The following is a 22640-nucleotide window of genomic DNA, read 5'->3' on the forward strand; positions in this document are numbered from 1 at the left end:
TCGACAGTATGTTTGGTTGACATCTGTTTAGTCGACCGCTTTTAGTCAACACGGTGTGCAAAACTGCACAGTTCACAGGGTTTGGGAATATTCACTTTCTTTGATTTTGTGCAATCTTGGAGTTAGTATATATAGTTAGCAAGGGATGTGGGGGTGCAGGGGTGCTTGCCACCCTGCAAAAAACAATTATTATTTTTTTTAAGTTTTTAATGCCACAAGGTTGTCTTTTGGCACATGCATAGCAGTGCATCAATATTTGCAATTTCAATGTATTATGGTGTCCATTTGGGATGTCAGCAAATGCAAATGTCATTGCAAGCTATAACAATCAAGTATAGACCTTGTGCTGTAGTCCAACAAAAAAAAAATGTTTCTTCTTCTGTAAGACTTCCTTGTAGTAGGTCTTTTGGCATTTTTAGGATGTTCAGTACTTCAGCCAGTGAAAGAACTACAGTTAGGATTCAAAGACTAATGCTAAGAGATTTAATGCTTTGATATTGAAATGTAACACCTTGCAATGCTCTATTAGTAAACACTTGTACAGAAGCATTTGACAGTGGGGTAGAGTGGTTAGGTTCATTAAAACAATCAATCAATGTTTGTCTTGGCCAAGATAGAGCTATTAGGGTGAGACCTGCCTTGTCCTACATTACTTTTATCAACAACTTCTGAATTAGAGGAAGTGGTGGGAAAACGTGCAGTAAGAACTGAGTCCTAGGAAAGGGAAGGCATCTTAATCTAAACTGTCTGGTGAGAAATGACAGAACAAAAGTCTTGCAGTAGACTGTTGAAATGTCTATTTCTGGGATGCTTGAACTCTGTACAATGCATTGAAAGATCTATGGATTCAATTTCCATTCATGAACTCTAGTCGTTTTCCTGCTTAAAGCATCTGCTAAACCTGGCAGATGCTCTGCTGACAGATTTAGGCTGTGACGCAGAGCCCATTTCTAAATCTACAGCATTTTGATGCAGATATGGAATAGTCTGTTTCTCCTATTAGGTCATGTAAAACATTACTGCTGTGCTGTTTGTGCTGAATGGATGGAGGCCTAGAAAAATGCTGTTCTGAAAAACTATTGATTCCATGTATACTGCTTTGTTTTATTTCATGGTGATGTAAAAAAATCATGTTAAGACCAGTTTTCCTGAAATGAAAGAGGTTTGAAGTGGGATCCTCATGTAAAGTATGAAGATTATGCAGTTAGATGTTGCACCTGTGATATAGTTAGGATGATTACCATGGAAAGGCTGTTTAAACATGTTCCTTTACATACTGTGGAAAAAAAATCAGGTTCTCTAAGGAATTTTTGGCATGATTTAGACATTTATACAAGTCATTTTATATTTCTCACATGCATTGCATAAGGGACTAGGAGAATGCAAGATGACATATGCCCCCATGCTTTTAGGAATTGTTTTCTTGTCATTGCTTACTTTTGAAATAAATCTGTCAGGACTGCTTGAATCTCTCTTTGGTTGTCTGGAGTAGGAATGATGTTCATGAGTAACAGTCTATAACCACTCCTACAAATACTCTGGTTTTGAAGGGGTCAAATGGATTTCATGCAGTTTATTACTATTCACAGAGACTGCATTGGAAAATAGCCAAATGTATATGCTGCAGTACTAGTCCCTTTATCCTTGCTACTATCAGAGGGTTAGGTTTTGTTTTCTGAGATGTACAAACACTATATCTAAATGCCTTGCTACTATCAGAGGGTTAGGTTTTGTTTTCTGAGATGTACAAACAGTGGATCTAAATGTTCCATGAATACTCAGTGATATACAAACAGTGGATCTAAATGTTCTATGAATACTCAGTGATATACAAACACTAGATCTAAATGTTCTATGAATACTCAGTGATATACAAACACTGGAACTAAATGTTCTATGAATACTCAGTGATATTACAAACACTGGATCTAAATGTTCTATGAATACTCAATGATATACAAACAGTGGATCTAAATGTTCCATGAATACTCAGTGATATACAAACACTGGAACTAAATGTTCTATGAATACTCAATGATATACAAACAGTGGATCTAAATGTTCCATGAATACTCAGTGGCCTGTGGAAAGGCTAGATGGCAGAACTAAATACTACAAGTGATCTGGTACTTTCTGTGGTATGGCTTTACTGGATATGCAAATAGGAGTCCTCCATGTCCTGTATTGTTGTATAGGAAATATCTTTTACAAAAGGTAGTAGTAGTGTTTTCGCAATCACTGTTCTGAAACACTGTATTTATGTACTTATTCAGGCTTGACAGATCTAGAAACAGGTTCTGGATTATGCACTTCTCAGGAATTATGAATAATGTAAAATAGAAGGCTTAACCTGTTTTATGTGAGGGAAACCACCAATTTGACATTTTTTAAATAGTTGACTTACCAGATGCAAAGCTCAATGTACCTTATGCTGTGGACTTTCTAGAATAAGCTAGAGCCATATGCTAACTATAGGTTAAACCCTGGACAATTCTCTACTCTCCTTAGCTCTATTCTCCTCCCTCAGCATTCAGGATTGGTACTTTGGTATTCCAAAATGAGTGTGCCTTTTGTATGTACAAAATTGATCCAATAAAGCCCTAACTTATGGCAAAAGCATTAATTTGGGAATAAAACTACCTTTCTTTTTTATGGAAAGAGCCACTTTCATGTGTGATCCTTTGGATTTACTTAACTGAGCCTTGGTACTGGTATGCCTGAATTAGAAAGCCTTTTATTTAAAAATTAAGAAATACTTGTGACTCCCAAAGTTGTACTATTAAGGTTTTCTTATAGGAATTACTTTAGTTTTTCTCTTTTTCAGAGGTTTGATACTTCTTACGTTCAGAGCTAGAAATCTTTTACACATATCTCCTTTCTGTCTCTCTCTCTCTCTCTTTATATACATATATATATATATATATATATATATATATATATATATATATATATATATATATATATATATATATATATATATATATATATATGGGTCCCCTTCAGTCGAGCAAAAGTTTACAAGTTTGAACCACATATGGCCGAGACCATATGTTTGAACTTGTAAAAGTTCGATCGGACTGAATGGAGATCTCCTTACAGAGCGGAAAGTCCCATTTCCGCAATGTAGTGTGATCTCAGAGTTGGCATATTTAAGTAAGGGGGGGGCATAGCCCCTCTGCTATAGACGTTTACTTTGTTGTTTTTTTGTTTTTTTGTGTTTTTATTTTACTATTCGAACATTTACGGGTTCGAACATATGGTTTAAGAAGTAGATCCATATATATATATATATATGTAAAACTTACTTCACAAAAAAAAACAACAGTCTATAAATGTAGGTTTATTAACCTTCATATCAGAACAATAGGCAAGTGAGTTGGATTAAAACAGCAGACCCGTTTCACCCACTGACGTCATCAGCGGTAGTAGACATGTTCAACCCAGAAGGCTAAATACACACAGATTTAAAGTGACATTACACTTAATCACATACATCTTGGTTTTAAAACATTTACCCATTCCATTCAGCACAAAAAAATTAATCACTGAGAATTATGGAAAAATAATTATAACAATACATTTTCATAAAACAGCTTCACAGATGTTCATTAAGTCTTGGTTTATACATAGCTCCCAAATTAATAATCCATAATTTCTCTATTTGATCCAACAATACATGTTTTGATTGAACAGATAACCCTTCCCCATAACAGCATCAATACCTACAAATACAAGATGTTCAGAACTATACTCAATATGATGCTTATACAAAGCACTTCTATCACGTTTACATTTAACATGACTTAAATGGACTGCAGTTCTTTGTTTCCAAGGTCTAGAAGTTTGGCCACTGTACAATGCCTCACACTGGCACACTGCCATGTAGACCACCCATTCTGTATTGTATTGCAAGTAATTAACTGAATTAACCAAATTGCATGTGAACCAAAGTACTATTTTAAAAAAAAATTATGGCTATAATTTGAACAAACAACAAAAAATTGCCTTGAATAATTTAGCTAGAATGAATGTGCAGTGATAACTACAGCTGACAAGGGAAAGGCAATAGTAATTTGGGATTCAGTAGATTATGATAAAGAAGTGCTGAGACAATTAAATATCTCATACTGCAAATTGCCTTTTGATCCAGTGACAGAGTTTAAGTTGTTTATTGATAGTTTTCTATTGGATGCCAAAAAATGTAACATTTCTGAGAGCTTGTTCCATCAGTTGTTGGTGGATGTTTCCAAAACACAAAAATGTTATATTCTACAAAACATACATACATCCATTGAAAATCCCCCAGGGTGCCCAGTTGTTTCAGGGTGTGGCTCTTTAACAGAACCATTATCTGTGTATTTGGAGGGCCAGCTGATAACATTATTAAAATATCTCAGGTGCATTAAACTTGAGTATTTTCTGCCAGATTTTTTTTTAAATTGCTTTCTGCTCCTGATCTGCCTCTGAGAATCTGACTATGTTCCCAGACTTCATGTTCCTTCCATCATACAAAATACCCACGGATATATTTCTTAGCCGGAAGGGCCCCCATCTTTTGGGAAGGCAGCCTTACATTGCAATGCATAGAAATCAGAAAGCAAGGACCCAGAGACCTGTGGATTAGGTGCTGGGAGCCATCTTTGCTCAGAATCTCTACCAAGCAGCAGTGTTCAATCATTTCAGCATGCCCATTACTCCATTTATTGAATTGCTGAGTTGTAAAACTTCTAACTTATACCAGAGGTCACACAGGCAGTGGTCAATCAAATACCCTACAACCAGGATAGAACTGACCATTGGCTGCTTCATTCTATCCTCCCCTTTGGCTATTTCTAAAGTGTCTTGGACCTGTTTCTTAATTTAGGTTTTAGCAGCACACACTGACACTCTACCTACATTTTTCTGCCAGATTTGGGTACATTTGGACAAAAACGTGACCACAAAAGTTCAAAAGTTCATGCTGTGCGAATACTCATCTTGAAAACAATTATTGTAAATCTTGACAAGTTTCAACAACATAGAATCAGGAGTATAGAAAATAATCAGATATGAATAAGGGATGGTTCAAACTGGGAATCTAAAGACCTTAATTTTGCTATGGCATTATGGAAGCCCTCACATGCATTATTAACCACTGCCATTGGTACACAGTGTTTTGATTAGCTGTCTCAGCAGGTTTTGTCTATAGAGTTGAGTAATTAATATCTGTCTTTATGATCAAATGTTTCTGCTGCATTTGTAGTTTTTGTTTATTTATTTATATTTGTTTACCAAGGTAGTGTACTGGCAAGTTTCAGGCTCAATCCAGGTGAAATACATTTTACAAACAAAAAAAGGAAGAAATGCAAGCAATAAGAGTAGTTCAGATTGGTTACATAGGAAAACTGTACATGTACATCTAGTAAACAAGTAGAGTGTAATGTACAATATAATAGTTTCTAATGTCTATCAGCCTTCGGTAATTCTGTCAGAGGACAAAAGAAGTGGAAAGGAGATGGGGATAGTGTTAGGTGGTATGTCGTGTGTTGAAGCAAGAGCATTTGACTTGGATGAGCAGGTGCATTTTGAACTGCACAATGAATATGACGTGTTGATTTCTTTAAGATATTTAGGGACAGATTGCCAAAGAATAGGTAAGCGCATGAGTGGAAAATGCATGTGCAGTGCTCTGGAGTTTGGTTCTATGGTAATGAAAGCTAGTGTGGCTTGTTAGTAGTGTCTTAGGTTGCATGAGGAGTTGTTTTCCCCAATGATTAGCTGCAAGAGGAGTAAATGTTTTGGAGTTGGAGTAGTTTGTACAGTTAGGATCCTAACATTTTGTTTTATGGGTAGCTATTTCTATGGTAATACAGTAATGAATTGGGATATGCTCTTGGAGATTGTCTAGAGTGTGGTAGTGTTTTTCTTGCAGGTGAATTTGAAAGTACATATTCTTGATGATAAAAGAAAACTGTTGCTGAAGGCTTCTCTGACTGGTTGAGATAGAAAAAGGGACATTTTTTGGACCAGAAGAGGAGGGAGTTTATTTCAGCTCTATGCTGTTTTGAGGTGCTGCCATTCTTCTTCGACTCTACTATTTCATCTTCTATTGAGGTGCGACAGCCCTTAGTATTTACTTGTGTTTTCACTCCTATCAAATTCTAGATCTTCAAGCCTAGTCCCTGTTGACCTTAGTGCCTTGTCTGGCCACTGCTTGCAGCAAACTGTGACCACCAGTGGTTTATGCTGCGAGTTGACTGTTTCACTAGGGGATGATTTTGCAATCTCTGAATCTACCCCAATACCTCATCTTTACTAGAGGGAAGTCTACCTGAGTTGAATGTTTGCCATTCTAGTATGTGATCTTGTAACTATCTCTCTTTCTTAACCGAATGTTGTCCACCATTAAGCTATTTGTCAGACAAAAGTTTAGAATTGATCTCCTTATTCCCTCCTGTTGCTCCACTGATGTGGACCCAGGCAGTTCTCATATCCTGTCCTGTCGTCATGAAATGAACATTCAGATCCCCTTTATCAATACTTCTTTATCTAGCAGGTCCTGCAACTGCTGTCTGAATGCAGTCTTTTCTATGCCACCAGCAGGGACTTCTGTGATACATTGACACGAACTACAGTACTCAAAAGTGGTATACAAATGCCATCTAATTGTTATTAGTAGTGTATGTTTTTATTAATGGTGAACAGCAGCACCTAGTATATCCATTTCTACTAGGTACTCCTGTGCCTAGGATGGCAGGCAGAACTGTGCAGCATGGCATAGCTACTGCATTGCTCAGCACTGCCTACTAAGCACCCTAATAGCAGGGGAGGGGTATTCCAGTGCTTAAAAATGTTGACAGCCATTTGTACACAGTGGGACTCCTGTAATTTACACTGCTGAGACCAGCACATATAACAATATTATAGGGTCTGTGAGTAGCTAAGCCTGGGGGATAGCATATTGTGCATTTGTGAATGGTGTCTGGGATACTAGTGGAGCAAAGAGCAGTAAAGCCATGCAGAGAATCTTGCTCCTTTGTGCACTAGGTCTTCATGAATCACAAAAGGCTTTTGTATGGCATTCTGTGGCATACAAGCTCCACATAATAGTGCCCAATGTCAGTAAATAAAGCCTTTAGGATTTTCCCAATTGTAAATTGGCCTTTAACTGGTATGACGGACGGTCTGAAGGTAAGTAAATTAGAACTGGACCTACAATGGTCCTTTGAAGGTAGTGGCATTATGTATGTCTGGCTAACTAGAAGAACAGAAATTGTGTTTTGTACTAGAAACATAGACAAACAAATGGGCATAATAAAAGGAGATGAGGTAGGACCACACAAAATGGAACACAAAATTCAACATGTAACAGAGTGTTTCATATTCTAAGTAACAAACTACCTACTTAAGGAGCCTGTGAAAAGTGTAAGGAGGATCAGTGCTGGTACTGACATAGACACCAACATAAAGAAATAATTCAGTAGCACCACTTTTGCTAGTGTTTCACACTGCACTTCAAAGGCAGACTGGAAACACCTGCTTTGGGACTAAATGAAATATCTGAAACAGGTTTAAAAAAAGTCTTGTCAAAGATTACTGGAGACCTGAAGCTGAAGTTGACCATATCCTCCTTTTCATTTCTGATTCTGTGAACTGGCAAAGTATATCAGATTCCTGCTACTCACACAAAATTTCTTTCACTTAGTTCCCTCTCATAGTTTAATGTCTTCTGACCAAAAACACATATAAAGCTTTCTGACATGGCCTCATTTATAGAGTGTTTAAAACAAGGTAAAGCAGTCACAGTCATTAATTTTAGGATCAAGGTGTAAACAAAATATGCACTAAGGGAGATGAAACTTTGGGGATTATTATTTACTAAAGGCAAATTTCTTGACAAAATTATGAGTTTCTGTTTTGATGCTCAAAAATAACATGATCATGTTGAAAAATAAACCGAATAACAATGAAAACAATTTACTGTATGGTAGAAATTCAGTCAAGTGTGACTGAGAGGTACATGTCAGTCTGCAGTGGAGAAAACTAAAGAGACTGAGGAACAACACAGGGAAGCAAAGTTTTGTGCTACTTATGTCAGCATTTAAGGAGGTTGCAAAGCCAACCCTAAAGCCATGATCTTGACTGTGTGGGGACTATGCTAGCTCTTTCCTTGGAAAACTTGTTTGGTTTTATTATATTTTTATTCAAAGTGATGGATGTGTGTGTGTCACGAATTATACTAATGATTTTAGTATGCATGGTATTCCAACAATGGTAATGCCAATATGTTATTTCACTAATACAGAATTTGATATGAACTGAAATGGAGTTCATCATGAAATTTCTGCTCCATCTTACACTTCAGCTAATAACAGAAAGAAAGAAGTCAGGATTCTCAAGGAAGACTACAAAAGGAAAAAATGCTACTCACATTTTTTTGTTTATCTAGAGTTGGTTACTCCTCAAATGGTGGCAGAAGTCTTTATGTTGTGAAGCTTGAGATCCATTAACTTGGTTCTACAGTAATTGAGGGTTGTTCGCGACCTAGTCTTATATCGTGTTCATGGGTGATAGATCAGCTCTGAGGGGTTATATTAAATAAATATAAAAATGATTCACAGACTGTTATAGTCTGTAAACCTGAAAAAGAGATGACAGATTCATTTAGCAGCATGTAGCATCCCATACTTGTTAACAGAGATATCTAACATATTTATGAAAGCTACAGTTCAAAAAACTCATATCTCTACCTAATCTAGAGCAAACCAGACATTCTTTGTAACATTCAGATTTACTTGCTACCACCACACTTACATGTTCTTTGCATGAATATTATACCCTTATTTGACTCAAAGACTAAAATATACAATGGTCGGGTTGGAGTTGGCATAATAGTGAAGGTGTTTACCTCTCAGGCAAGAAGTGCAGGGTTTGATTCTCACCAAGAGAAATTGTCTAGACTTAAAATGGTCCATTAGCGCAGTTAGCCTAGTACTTACCTATGTGAAACAATTTTCTTAGAAAGAACAAAAATGTTCAGACTTCTTTAAAGTATAAAAGTGATACTGGAGATTTTATACACTAATGTTTCATTACTTATTAATGTTGCAACAATGAGGTATCTAATGCTTTATTGCTTAATAATATCATACCAATGAATAACGTAAGTCTGTGTTTCCATTTTATTGTACTAAAAATTACATTATAACATATAATTTTTTGTATAAGAAAGGGGGATGTAATATCTTGTGTTTTCATATACTATGTCAATAGATGGTGACATGCATACAAAGTAAAGATTTAATGATGCAGTACCTATTATGCAAAGCATGTTCAGCTTACATTATCTGTACCCCATTTCCTTTTGAACTGTTGTAAGATGGGTGGTCTGTGGGCTAATCACCATGTGACAGCTGCACAATATCACCTATTTAAATGTTGACATTGTAAAATGGAGGAATACTTGAGGAAATGCTGTGTGAATTTAGGCTATTTTATATTGCCAGGAGCATAAAAGAAAATACATAGCCTATATATGATGGCAACAGAAAGTCAGCACTGCTTTATCTGTTGACGTACATGTGTGCATATGCATGCACTGCATTTTGACACAGGGATCAAACAGATCTGCACGCCCTATAATTCATAGAAATGTTTTCTTCTACCAAAGGAAGAAATGCATAAACAGTGCAGAGTGTTAATTGTAGGTACAAGAGTACTGAGGTGAAATCAGCTGGTGACACCCATTCAACAGCACAAGTAAAATATCAGTTTATAAGCAGGCAGCCAAAGGTAGATAGCACTGAGGTAGCAGCTAACAAACAAAAAACATTAAGCAAGGATAGAATGACCCATCACACATAGGGCAACCAGAGATGTAGAACACACAGAATGGACACTGACAACAAATAAGACACTGCCCCACCAAAGATGTGTAACCATATAAGGGTATACAATAGAAAGCAGCAACACCGATGCACCATGTAGAAAAACATAAGAAAGCATTACAATGCAATGCAATGGGAACACAGCAAGCATGTGGGGCCACAGTGGACAAACACACAGAATGATCCATAGTTTATTGCATACAGCAAATACACAACGGCTCATACTACCAGACATGCCCTAAGCCAGAAGAAACAAAGCATAATGTCAGGGAAATATCACAATGCATAACTTACCATCAGGAAAGTGTAATTCCAGTGTGCATAATTGACCTTGTGTTTAATGCATAACTGGTAAAGAAATGTATATGATACAATGCAGGGAACATACAAATCATGCAGTGGGGACAGAGGATGCACAGACAAGAAATTATAACAATCAGTTTACACTTAGCACTATCATGGGTATTGGTGACAACAAACTCATTGACTTGGTGAATATTTCTGCTAAATGCTATGCCTGTTCTCCACAACAATTCAGGTGGTTATTTGCCCACAATAATGTCTTGGTATATGGCATTAACAAAATCATGTTAAAGCATGAATAATTTGAGCACAGAATTAGGGTATACATGTGACTACTGCAACTTGGCACTTTCATGTCTACACCACCACTTGACACTGTTCTGTGTTTGTCTCAGTGAAAGGACCATTTAGTGATATATAGACTATAAGTACAGGGGAAGCAAGAGACTCTTTGTACCACCTGGTACATAAAAATCAGCTCAGGAGGTGTCACTTTACTCAGTACCCAGAATACTCTAGATATGCCCTGCAGTGCTAGGAATGACATGGCAGCAAGTCACCAAACTTGGATAGCCAGACTGACTTGCATGCTACACAGATCACCACACCATCTTGGACTGAATTGGAGATCAATTTTCAATGAGATATGCAAGGCCTCTACCAAGCTACATAGCATGATAACATATAGCTATGTACAGTGTAAAAAGACATTAGGGTATATGCCAAGGAGCACAGGATATAGATTGGAGAAACTGTAACTAAACCATGCATGGTGTGCAGAGTCCATCCCTAATGACTTCAGGAAATCAGTACAGGTTACGTTGTTATCAAGGGACTTGGGAAGATGTGCCTGGTATATGTCACGTTTAGTGTGCACCATGCTGGATGCCTCCAGCAGCTTCTTTATTACCCCTGGTTCTGCCTCTTGTATGGCAACTTGTGCTGCTGTGAGCATTAACATGCTATACCTCAAGGGCTTGGAGTTTTTTGATGCATAGAACACTGAATTATCTCATGTTCAGTGCTTACTGTACAACCTTGTCCTCCTAAAGTACTGCATTGTCCCTGCACTGCTTTCTATTTCTAAGGCTGCAGCATCAATAGAATTTCACATTTTTATGTCTCCACTGTAACACTCATGCCCGTTAGTTCATGGTATAGAATTCCCCTTGTCTGACTGTGCAGAATCATGTGAGAATCATGAGACATTTGTGTTATGCTTGACTGTGTTGTAACATGTCTACTGGTGAGACACACCAATATGGGCACTGTTCCCAATTCCTGCAGGGCAAGGGTGTTGCCTATGATTACCCACCAGTCTGTGCTACACATGACAGGCATTTGCCTATGCCCTCCCTTGCTGCCTCTGATTGAAGATCCTGTTGGCTGGCACTGTATGAGGAGTGCTGTTATCCAGCCATTTATGGTGGGCAGGACAATACTCATTGTTGCTGTAACCTCCCATTTTCGGATTTTCCTTTATGCTAGTCTTTCTTCTCCTTCTGATTCCTCCAAGTAAAAGACAAAGAAAAAAAAGAAAAGAATAAAACTACTTCCAGATTCTGATACATGTATTCTCTGCTTTTATATATTCGGTCGTATTATTAGCAGTCCACAACTGCTTGTAAAATGCTTCTGGACACACAGTCTATTAACAACAAGCATATCATGCTACAAGTTGGGGTAATTCACTTTATTTATTACTTTTAATAATTATTATTCCTTGAATTATTTGTTTGCCGAAATTCTTCCTCCAAATGTAAAATAATAAACTACTTACACAAATGTTGACACTATATATTACAGCTAACTATATTTCTGAGTAACTGAGTAATCATTTATGAAAAAAATTCTTTATGTTTTCTTCTAATATTTGTATATGTACTATTTCTTTTTTTTCCTTTGGTGTTTCTTGTGATATACTTGACACATCATGTAGGGATACCAGCTTGTACTAGTTTAATCAAATATAGAACTCGGACAGCTGAAGTAAATAGACAACTAAAGTTTCTACTAATGGATGTTCCTGATTCTCATGTAAATCTATAGCCTAGCTGGTACACAGTTGTTAATATAGCAATAACACACACCTGGGTGTGGGTAATGCTGGATTTACCCACGGTTGGTGTGGTTTGGTCACGAGGGCGAAGCCCAAGTGGCCAAACAAAGACAACCATGGGTAAATCCAGCATTACCCATACCCAGAAGTGGCTTATTGTTATTATACAATGACATTATTTAAGAAAAAAAAATAATTAATTTTCTTAAATAATGTCATTGTATAATGCCTACTTGCTGCCCTTCTGCAGCTGACTGGTATTCTGCGGCAGTTCTGATGTACTGCGCATGCGTATACTTACGCAGTACATCAGAGCTGTGGGCAAAAGCAATGGAGAAAGCAAGATCTCTGTTGCTTTTTACAACCTGTCTCGCTATGTTAAATGAGTTTAACATAGCGAGACAGCTTTATAAAAAGCAACGGACAATCTCCGTTGCTTTTTTTTAAAGCTGTCTCGCTATGTTAAACCCATTTAACATAGCAAGACAGTTTTGAAAAAAGCAACAGAGAAAGCAAGATCTCTGTTGCTTTTTAAAGTGTCTCACTATGTTAAATGGGTTTAACATAGCGAGGCAGCTTTAAAAAAAGCAACGGAGATGCTCCGTTGCTTTTTTTAAAGCTGTCTCGTTATGTTAAACTCATTTAGCATAGTGAGAGAGGTTGTAAAAAACAACGGAGATCTTGCGTTCTCCGTTGCTGTAAAAAAAAAAAAAAAGAGTTATACTAATGGAAAAAGTCCGGGCGACCGGACCTTTTTCCATTACTATAACTCTGATTTAAAACATGCATGCTGACCAATCAGCGTGTACGTTTTGGAATATTAATGAAGGGGGGGGTCATTGTATAAGGAACTTTATTCAGATGGTGACATCAGAGTCCAGAACACTGTCTTAGTAAGCAGCTGCACTGGTTTTAGTACTAATTAGGGTTACCACCTGTCCCACTTTGCGAGGGACAGTGCCTCTTTGGGCAGTTGTGTCCTGACAAAAAATATTAAAAATGGCAAATGTCCCGAGATTGTAGGACATAATTATGTCCTGTATTGTATGTAATAGTTGCATAACACAGTTATTCTGTATCTAAAATACCTAAATGTTATAAGAAACAGAATAAGCAACTAAAATGTTACAAGAATAAGCTATTATGTAGGCAAAAAAGTTAAGTTCTATCCTTTGTACTGACCGTGGGTATGTGTCGGCCTGTAAAATCTGATGTTTGTCCCGAAAATGTCCCACTTTGGCCATTTGAAAAGGTGGCACCCCCAGTACTAATCCCTAGATAATACTGTTAAATTCAACCCTTTAAAGTACTACTTGTTTAATAGAAGCCTTTCTTTTTCTACCTATGTATCATCATGTTATTTTTAAATGTCTCTTACACATGGCTTATGTTTATATCAGTGGTGTGCTTTGCCTAGAATGATGCCTGTACTGATCACTATTAAAGACTAATGAAATCCAGATAAACTTTTCACAGAGAAGAATATGCCCTGCCACTTTACACCTTCCTGCTGACTCAAAGCAGCTGACTCATTTTATGTAGATTTTCTTCTTAACACTGTGCTGATGAATAGGTATTATTCTGTCACTGGTGATTACTTCCAGGGCAAATTTTAATACTTATATCACACAGAGTAGCCTGCAATTGTTTTAGTCCATAAAACAACTTGAAGCTGGAAAGGAAAGCAAAGATGCAGTATAATATCTAATTGTCAGACTCCTTAATTTATCATGGAAATGCAGGGCATACAAAAGGAATCATGCCTTTTATCACACACAGCATACCCTGGCATTTTAAAGCTCATTCTGCAAGAAAAATGATGTCTGCTTCCTTGTCACATGTAATTTCCAAGTAAAAAGAAAATATTTAGACTGACAATGTATATAACCTCACAGCTACAGTATTAAAATCTGAGAATGAATAGTCAACAATGGTGAGAAAAGAACATTTTTGAGGCAGGATCTACTAATCTATAGCAACTTTTGTTCAACAGATTGAGCTTGTGCGTAATTTTAGAGAGGGGGAAAAAATACAAGGTAGCCATACAATGGCATTCTTATTGAATCCAGCTGGGGCATGGCCTGTGTAAAATACAGCAAACCACAAACAGGGACAGAGTGAGAATAAAAGTACTGATGCTGTGACTACATACAGGCTTACTCTCTCCAGCTTTTCCATCTATCAGGAAGAGACTCTTACGCTTCATCTTCTTTTATCATGAAGATTACTCCAAATTAGGATGTGAAATAACACACTAAATATACATTGTGAGCCCAAAAAACAGAACAGTCAAATCAGCAAACACCTTAATAAACAGGCTGGCTCAATAGTTCAGACACGTAAACTGCTTGCTATTCAGATTTATTCTCCAAACCAGGGCCATTGCTGCACAATATCACATCATTATTTTTTCTAATTGTTTCACATTACTGTATGACAGCAGCATTCTTTTTGAACAGTCATGCCTGACAGCCAAAAAATCAGACTATTTTTTAATTCTTTCAGAATATTAAACACCAGAGTTAGTGGCACACCATGTAATACATGGTAAATTCTGGAAGTTTTGAATGCTTTTCAGTATGGTAAACTACTTCCTGCAGCAAATTAAGGGCTGTCCACATTATCACTTCCCCACCACAACCTATATCCTCTTTTCTGAGCTAATTCTATCCTTTGCTACATAGCTTCACACTGCACGGGGAGATAAAGCCCTGAATATAACCCAAATGACTTGAGATTAACTAGAGACCTGGCACTGCAGGAACCAGGTAGAAGATTGTTTTGAGTATTTGGTATTGTCTCATCTGTGCTGGGCACAGGAAGTCAGGCTGACACCCATATGATGTGAGGGTTGTAACATGCAGCAGCATAGGATATGGTGTGCCTACCTACCATGGGTGTATTGGAGCTGTTACCAAATTTGATGCATTTGTGGAAACCCATGTATCACTGGGTTAGTACCATGGGAGTATGCACGCATCATCCTGCTGTAAGAAAAAAAATGCCACGGGGTAGGGCCAAGCAGTAGTCTGAATGATGGCCTCCATACCTAGCTTTCATCCATGAAGAAACATGTACTACATCTTCTATGGGAGGGCTGGTAGCTAGCAGGCACAGGGATAAGAAGAAAGAGAAAACAAACTACCCTGTGTAAAATCATTCTTGTCACATCTACTTCCTCCCACAAAATGCATATAATGACCTAAAACCAATCACCACCTAGCCTAGCTAACTTCATTTTCACCCCCATCATTCTTGTATATAAACAAATGCACAGTAAGATTATTACAGAACTCTTAGAAGCTGTAAAGGGTATATTATACTGTATGCTATATTGTGTGCAATTTTCTTACACATTATTTTTTATGCACTGCAATTTTCAAACTTCCCCATTTAATAGAATTCAAGCTCTATCTCTGGTTTATTTGTACTTAAAGTATAAGGCCTAAAAACTTCATGGAAATGCATGGCTAGGCTTCTAAAGATTATAATGGATCAATAGCCTATTAAGTACCTATGAACATATATGGAAATATATGTGATATGGTGTGCAGTGTTAGAACAAATTAATGCTGCTCACTGTATGTCAAGTCCTGAGCTGGAATTTTACGTTATGATAACTCTACTTTTTCTGATGGTAGCTATTACTACACACTGTGTAAGATTTGCCACTGTGGATACTGTTGTCCTTAGGTTATGCCTGCAAAAGACCCACTGTAAAAGTAGGATTTAGTTTGTTAATAAATACATTAAAGGAAGGTACAGATACAAATTTGTAGAGAACCAAGAGAGTGGTTTATTTGTAATGCTCTATAGTTTTGCTTTTTTCTTAAGCTGCTGACATAGGGAAGTAACTGTTGAACATTCAGAGCGTTTTGCTCATCAAAGTACCGCTGCTCATAGTGGACTATGAAAGGGAAGGCAGTAAGTAAGCCTCCAGCATTGTTACAGGCAAGCTTAGCATGAAGTCTTATGAATGAATTCACAGAAGAAAGAAAAAAAGGAGTAGAGCTGACAGTACAATTACTTTCTGGGTTGGTAACCTGTGATCTGATCCCAGCCCTTTCGACAAGTCCGAACTATCCATTCATGTTCATCATCATCTGAAAAGAAAAAAAAGAAAAACAGTAGTTAGCTTGCCGTATCTCTTCATTGTTGAAACAGCCATGTCATCTGTTGTGGCAGATTTCTGTTCCACAGTTTGTTTTCATTTTGCAAAATGGTACTGCATGGAAAAAAAAAACACTGGAGTTTATCCCACAAGAATATGTTATTGTCAGAGTTATGAAAAAAATGCCTCTAAGGTTATGTATTCACAGAATGCCTAGACCTTACTGATACAGCAATAACCAATAAGATTACCATCCTGTGTCACTTACAGCCTTACTACCAACTGTTGCAGAAAGGATTAATAATAATAATAATAATCAGACACACAGCTCCTCCACAAACACACACAATTTGTTTTAGTGCTATTTTGGTCACTTTAAAACATCTTTATAAAAATGAATGTATTTTTCTCCCAGGAAAAAAAAAACATGACCTGCTGTTGCAAATGAGTCATTAGCATATAAAAGAAACAGCAAATATCAGCTATATTGCTGCTACCAAAAGGTTTGTCAGAGCATACTAAATATAAAATGGTAGGACATATTAGTTTAGCAGGGTTATACTGTCACCTAGAATAGCATTAATTATAAAAGAGGGGAATGATGGTTCATTTTAAAGTGACCTTGGTTTTATTATTCATATCTGATTATTTGTGACAAGATCATCCACACAAGCAGTAAAGCAACTTCAGACATGTCAACAATAAATAAAATTTGTTTCAGAAGGCTGCCAAGCAATTAAAGAGTTAAAATATGGGTGTTTTAATACAGCATAGTTTTGCTGCAGTAGTGGAAAGCAAATGCTAATTACTGCAGTTTGGTGGCTATTTGAATGTGTGCAGCTGCAACCTCTTGAGCAGTAACCCCCTGAAACCAGACAAACTGGGCTCATTGTAGTGAACAAGTCTCCAGCCCCCACCCTGATTGGTGGTAATTGGCAGCAATAGCCCTAACAGCCTCTTGACTAGCCTTTTTACACTCTCTACCTGGCTGGAAATCACAGATGCCTGGCCTTCTCCATGGCAGCTGCATGCTAAACGAATGCTGCTCCCCTTTTCTGTCTCCAGCACCCCTAACACCAGGACCACAGTCAAGAAGCACATTTCATCACTAGTTAAAATGCAATTAAACCTTCCTTTATTGATGGGGTGATCATTACTAGCAGACAGCGAAACGTAATTACCCTTCAGTAAATTGCAATTGTTTGAATATGTTAATATGATCGCCATAGAACATCTTCACCTTTAGAAGTAATTTTCCCTTTGAATAAAAAAGCTATGATTTTTTTTTCTCTAATCAACTGTAAATTGTTACACTGATAAGAACTGCTTATTGACATATCATTTCACAGCTAAATGTGTTTGCCATTTTTATAGCTCCACATTAAAACTTTTATGACATTAATTTTTCCAACTCTTTCCTCTTATCTTATAGCTGCTACATTAGAAATTATATCCAAACAGTCAAGACAATCAGAGACTTTTTAAATCTCTTTCAGAATATTACAATATCAAAGTTAGGCAATGGCAACTCTAGCAATTTCTGACACTTTTTTCAGTGCGGTACATTTTCACTATAAAGTGAATATGGAAAGTTTACATCTGTTTATGACAGAGGTGTTTTCAGTGTTACCTTTCAGGCTTGTTAAGTCATCACTAACTCAATAGATCAGAGCTACTGAGCTGCTTGCTGAGCAGGTTCATTCACCAGTTCAGGGTCACTGTTGTTGACAAGCTGTAAGTTAATAAAGTGTCTATCTAAGCACTTTTGTCATAGTCTCTTGGGAGAGGAAAATATTGCCTTTCTGCACCAGTATTTCATAAAATATAAAATAAATGTATGCTCACAGCCATAATAAAAGCAATGAAATACAAAGCTGTAGAGGGTAACAGTAACTATACACACACACACACACACACACACACACACACACACACACACACACACACACTCTGAGTAATCATGCAAACTAAAAAAGGTAAATGTATTAGCATAGTAGCAGGTAATTTACCCTAAGTCCTGAGAAGACCAGAAAAGCAGTAGAAAACCAGTGGGTAGTGAAGGGGAAAGCAAGTCCTTAAGCAGAATTTGAGCATATGCTTCCCAGTATGACAAAATACCCATCAGTACAGTTGGAATCCAGTATGTTAGATGGTAGAGCATCATCTCCTCTAATATACAGCCTATCCCTACACAAGTAGTTAGAAAAAATTAAAGAAATGCTGTGTTAGTCCACTAGTGGTAATTGCAAAACCTACGTTGGTCCAATAAAGGGTATTACATCATATCTGTGTTCCAGTTTCTTTGTGTTTTCTACATGAGTAGTTAACCTTTATAGTCCTATGACTGTACTGTGGTCCTTTGCAGGTCCTCAGAAATATACACACTTTTATCTAGATATTAAAAGACTTAGATAGGAAATTCACCCCGGGTATCACGTCAGTCACCCTGCCAGACAGGGGTCCAGGGAAGTAAATACTTTGGGAAGAAATATCCAGGGAACTGTTATGGCTAGGCTTGTATAGGCCCTAAGCCAATAGCCTACTATCAACCTATAAACTTCTGCTATTTTATTAATGCTGGGAAATGGCCCTGGTACACTTGAACCCTGTTCAAGTCTACAAAAACAGCTGACTTTATAAATCAGCCCATATTTACACTGACAGTACTATCCCTGCACCCAAAATGAGCTTGATCCAAAAAGTGTCATCGTACCACTGGAAAGTCAGCAGGTACAAAAATGTAACAGCACCTAACAGTAAGCTGTTATCCTTAGGGTAACAGAATATTCAGTCTTCTGATAGTTTGTTACTTGATTATGTGATTTTACAGCTAGCAAATTCATTTGCTTTGGTAAGAAAGAAATATATTTATTACAGTAATTATGTTCTGTGTAATGAGCGGAATTGCTAGCATTGCTGTGTAACAGCTCCTGGACCCACATTTTGATTCTTGGCTGAAGTGCTGTCTGTGTGCGAGATACTCTTTGTGTTTGCATGGGTTTCTGCCAAGATCTCTGGTTTCCTCCAATGTTCCAAAGAAATGTTGGCAAGCTGACTGGTGATATTGTATTGTCCTTAGGCATGCACTTAAGCATGGGCATGTTAATTTGTATATCTTGTGATGGACTGTCAACCCATTTAGGACTGGATCTAGTTTGCACACGGTGCTTTTCAGCATAGATTCTGGCTTCACTGACCCAGAACGAAAGAAACTGAGTACTGTAGATCGATGCAGTTTCTGCCTTTGTGGTTTGATTGAAATTCTACAATCAGAATGCTTTCTACATTTTGCTGTGTACTGCAGCTTCCTCTTGTATTCCAATATCAGATTTGTGTTAAAGAGCAGAAAAAAGTATTATAAATAGTTAAACTGAGATCCATTTATTTTTACTTCATTTAGTTTTGTTTCAGTGGCCATTCCTATGACCAGTCTTAAAGGCTGCTCACAGTTATTCATTTTCTGTTAGTACAATCTCATTGCAGTTTGGCAGTTAGGTGCTTTTTGTTTCTCCTTCTAGTAAGGAGTTAATAGAATGTCATGATGGGCAATCAAGTATTTTCTTTGGTGGTGTTCCTCTCTCTCTGCATGACGTAGTTACATGAAATCATAACAGCATGCTTCTCAACTGTCCAAAATTTTGCTGAAACGTCTCTGATTTTGAGTACCATTTTTGCTATGTCCCTCATGCAAATGTTGATTTTCTAGTAAAATCATTAACACTAGACACTAGAGTTTCATGCTTGTTATACTTCAGAAAATGCATGTCGATGCAAAACCTGTTGTTTTAGAGAAATATTTAAAAAAAAAAATCCCTGACAGTGGATCTTTGTCCCCCTGTTATTTTTCACTTTGTTCAGAATTCTTCAGCAAAGACATTGAGAGGTACATATAATAGTAAAGGTGTAGGCTTTCAGTCAGCATTCAGGATATTATCCATGGCTCAGATACACACCACTGGAAGAGATTATGGAATATCCTAGTCTCAATTGGGTATAACCAGCTCCTTGGGAAATACTGGGCTCTTGTGCCAGTGAAGAACAGTCACTCCTTGGGTGCTTCATCCAAATTCCCAGGCTGGTTAGCTCTCTGAGAGGTATAGTAGGTCACTGGCAGCACAGATAAATGCACTGTCACTCTTGCCATCCCACCAGCTAGGCTTTAATACCTAACCAATTCTAGATAGCACGGTTAATAAAGGTGGAATGAACAGAAACAAATCAATATATAACAAAATGTTTCAAAGAAATTGAAATAAGTGAACTAAGCATATTTCAAGGTATATATATTTATATATGTGTGTGAAATGCAAGTGAACCAAACATTGACAAATACTATGTTAGAAGATGCTGTGACATCCTAGTGTATATGAGTTCAGATATCTCTGAAAATAAGTGCATCACCCTAGTTTGCAGCATGTACACCTAAGATGAACTTCTGCCAATGTTTAAGAGCCATGAAAGTTTAAACTAGGAGTGCACATGCTCGAATAATGTAAAATGCTCTTTATCCTACATTTTTTTTAATAAGGATGTCAGGAGATTACTGTTAGGGTGGTGAATCAGACAAGATAGCTGGATGAGATCAGCACTGGCACAGTCAGTAGACATAAGGTCACTATAAGGAAAAATCAATGAATAAATATGTCATTTTATTTGTTTTTATTTATTTATTTTTCAGGTTGCTCCCCCTATGATAGTAGTCCTTTTTCAGGGGAGACAGATGATGGAATTCATACTACAAATTTTAGATGATGGAATTCATACTACAAGTTTGGCAAGGATACTGGAGAACTTTCTCTAATCTTTTTTTTTTTTCAGTAAGTGCTATGGGATCTTTTACATCCAGCTGAGCTACCACCAACTCAAGCAGATGGGACCTCGATTTGACGTTTCACTGAAGGATGGAAAACTATTACAACTGAGATAATTTTCATATCAGAGCATTCATGTAAATAGAAGGTTGTGTGTGTGTGTGAGAGATTGCGACAGAAGGAATGTCACTGTTATGTGAACACCACAGGAGCAGCTACTTTTGGCAGATGTCAGGGAACCCAGATGACAGGACTGAGGTTGATGTTGAAATTAAAAAGGTGATTAAAAAAGATATTGATGGGCACTGGAATATTTGGAAGGGAAAGCTATGCTGCAACTAAATCTTATGCTTGTGTTAGATGCTTGGCCTACAACATGGCTATTTAATATGTGTGAACACCAAAAGAGTGATTACTTCTTTCTTCATAACTGCAGGCTGCAAAAATTACTGGGATTGTGAGTGTTATATTCAGGAGAAATCATGGTCAATTTTTACAAGAATTGCTGTCTTTATTTTTTACATTTATCTCTGTGATAAGTAAGTTCCCTTTGTCAGTATAGCTGCCTAAATACCACTAATGCACCTGATAAAGCTGACAGCAACTGAAAAATGCATTTTCCAGTTTGAAAACTTTAGTTCAGCCAATGACCCACAAAAGGGCCAGGTTTACATGGCTTTGTATGCATTTAAGTTACTGAAATGGAAGTGCTCCCCGTGTTGGAGTTTTACGTACAAGACATTCTTAAAGAATCTTCTGGTCTCTGTTAAGGAAGACATACAAATGTTATCATAGGCTACTAAGTACGCTAGAGATTACAGAAGGATTCATCCTAATTGTTGAAGCAAAAATGCCTGCATTAAAATCTCCAAAAGATCTATACTCGAATCAGATCAGGCATTCTTGTTTTAAATGGACATAAGAAAGGGCTTTTTTTCCACTTTTCAGCATAAGGTTATCTAGTAAAAGGCTTCCCAGTGTCCGTGAGGATAATCACCCTGATGCAGAAGGGATGAGTCATTGTCTTCAGAGTTAACTAGTCCACTTTGGTTTCTTGCAACAGTATCAGAAAATAAGGAGACAGAGTGAAAAGATGCCTATTATATTTGAATAAATAGTAAACAGAGGGAAGTGATGCTGTTTGGACTGAAAGGGGCTTTTAGCAGGATTTTGAAACCATACAGACTAAGCCCACGAAGCATCTTAGTTATCAAACAGGAACAGACCCCTCAGCTTTTGCTCGACTGACCAGCATCCACAAGTTATTTTGCTATGTGTACCTGTTGTCTGCAGAGCTGTGATCAGCTCTGAATTCATTAATGCTACACATGTTACACTTCTGCCATGAATCAACAGTTTTAAAGCTTTCTAGGTGAATGACATCTTTTAGATCTCAGTGCTCTTTTCTGTACCAGACCCTACCCACAGATGTTGACACAGGCATCATCATTCACCATATTAAATGAAACAATGAATGAGTAACAGGTTGT

The 22640-nt window shown here is 37.3% G+C and overlaps 1 protein-coding gene across 1 annotated transcript in view; it reads right to left on the reverse strand.

Moving 5' to 3' along the window:
* Positions 1–16004: 16004 nt before the first annotated feature.
* The window catches only part of MORN5 (MORN repeat containing 5), a 556302-nt gene continuing 549666 nt past the window's right edge, over positions 16005–22640 (reverse strand). The window contains exon 5 of the mRNA XM_044058714.1: positions 16005–16331. Coding sequence (XP_043914649.1) covers positions 16252–16331 — 80 coding nt within the window. The 3' untranslated portion in view covers positions 16005–16251. The remainder of the gene's footprint in view (positions 16332–22640) is intronic.

The sequence above is a fragment of the Protopterus annectens genome, chromosome 16.part0 (assembly GCF_019279795.1).
Source record: "Protopterus annectens isolate FY-2018-M chromosome 16.part0, PAN1.0, whole genome shotgun sequence".
Lineage (NCBI taxonomy): Eukaryota > Metazoa > Chordata > Ceratodontiformes > Protopteridae > Protopterus > Protopterus annectens.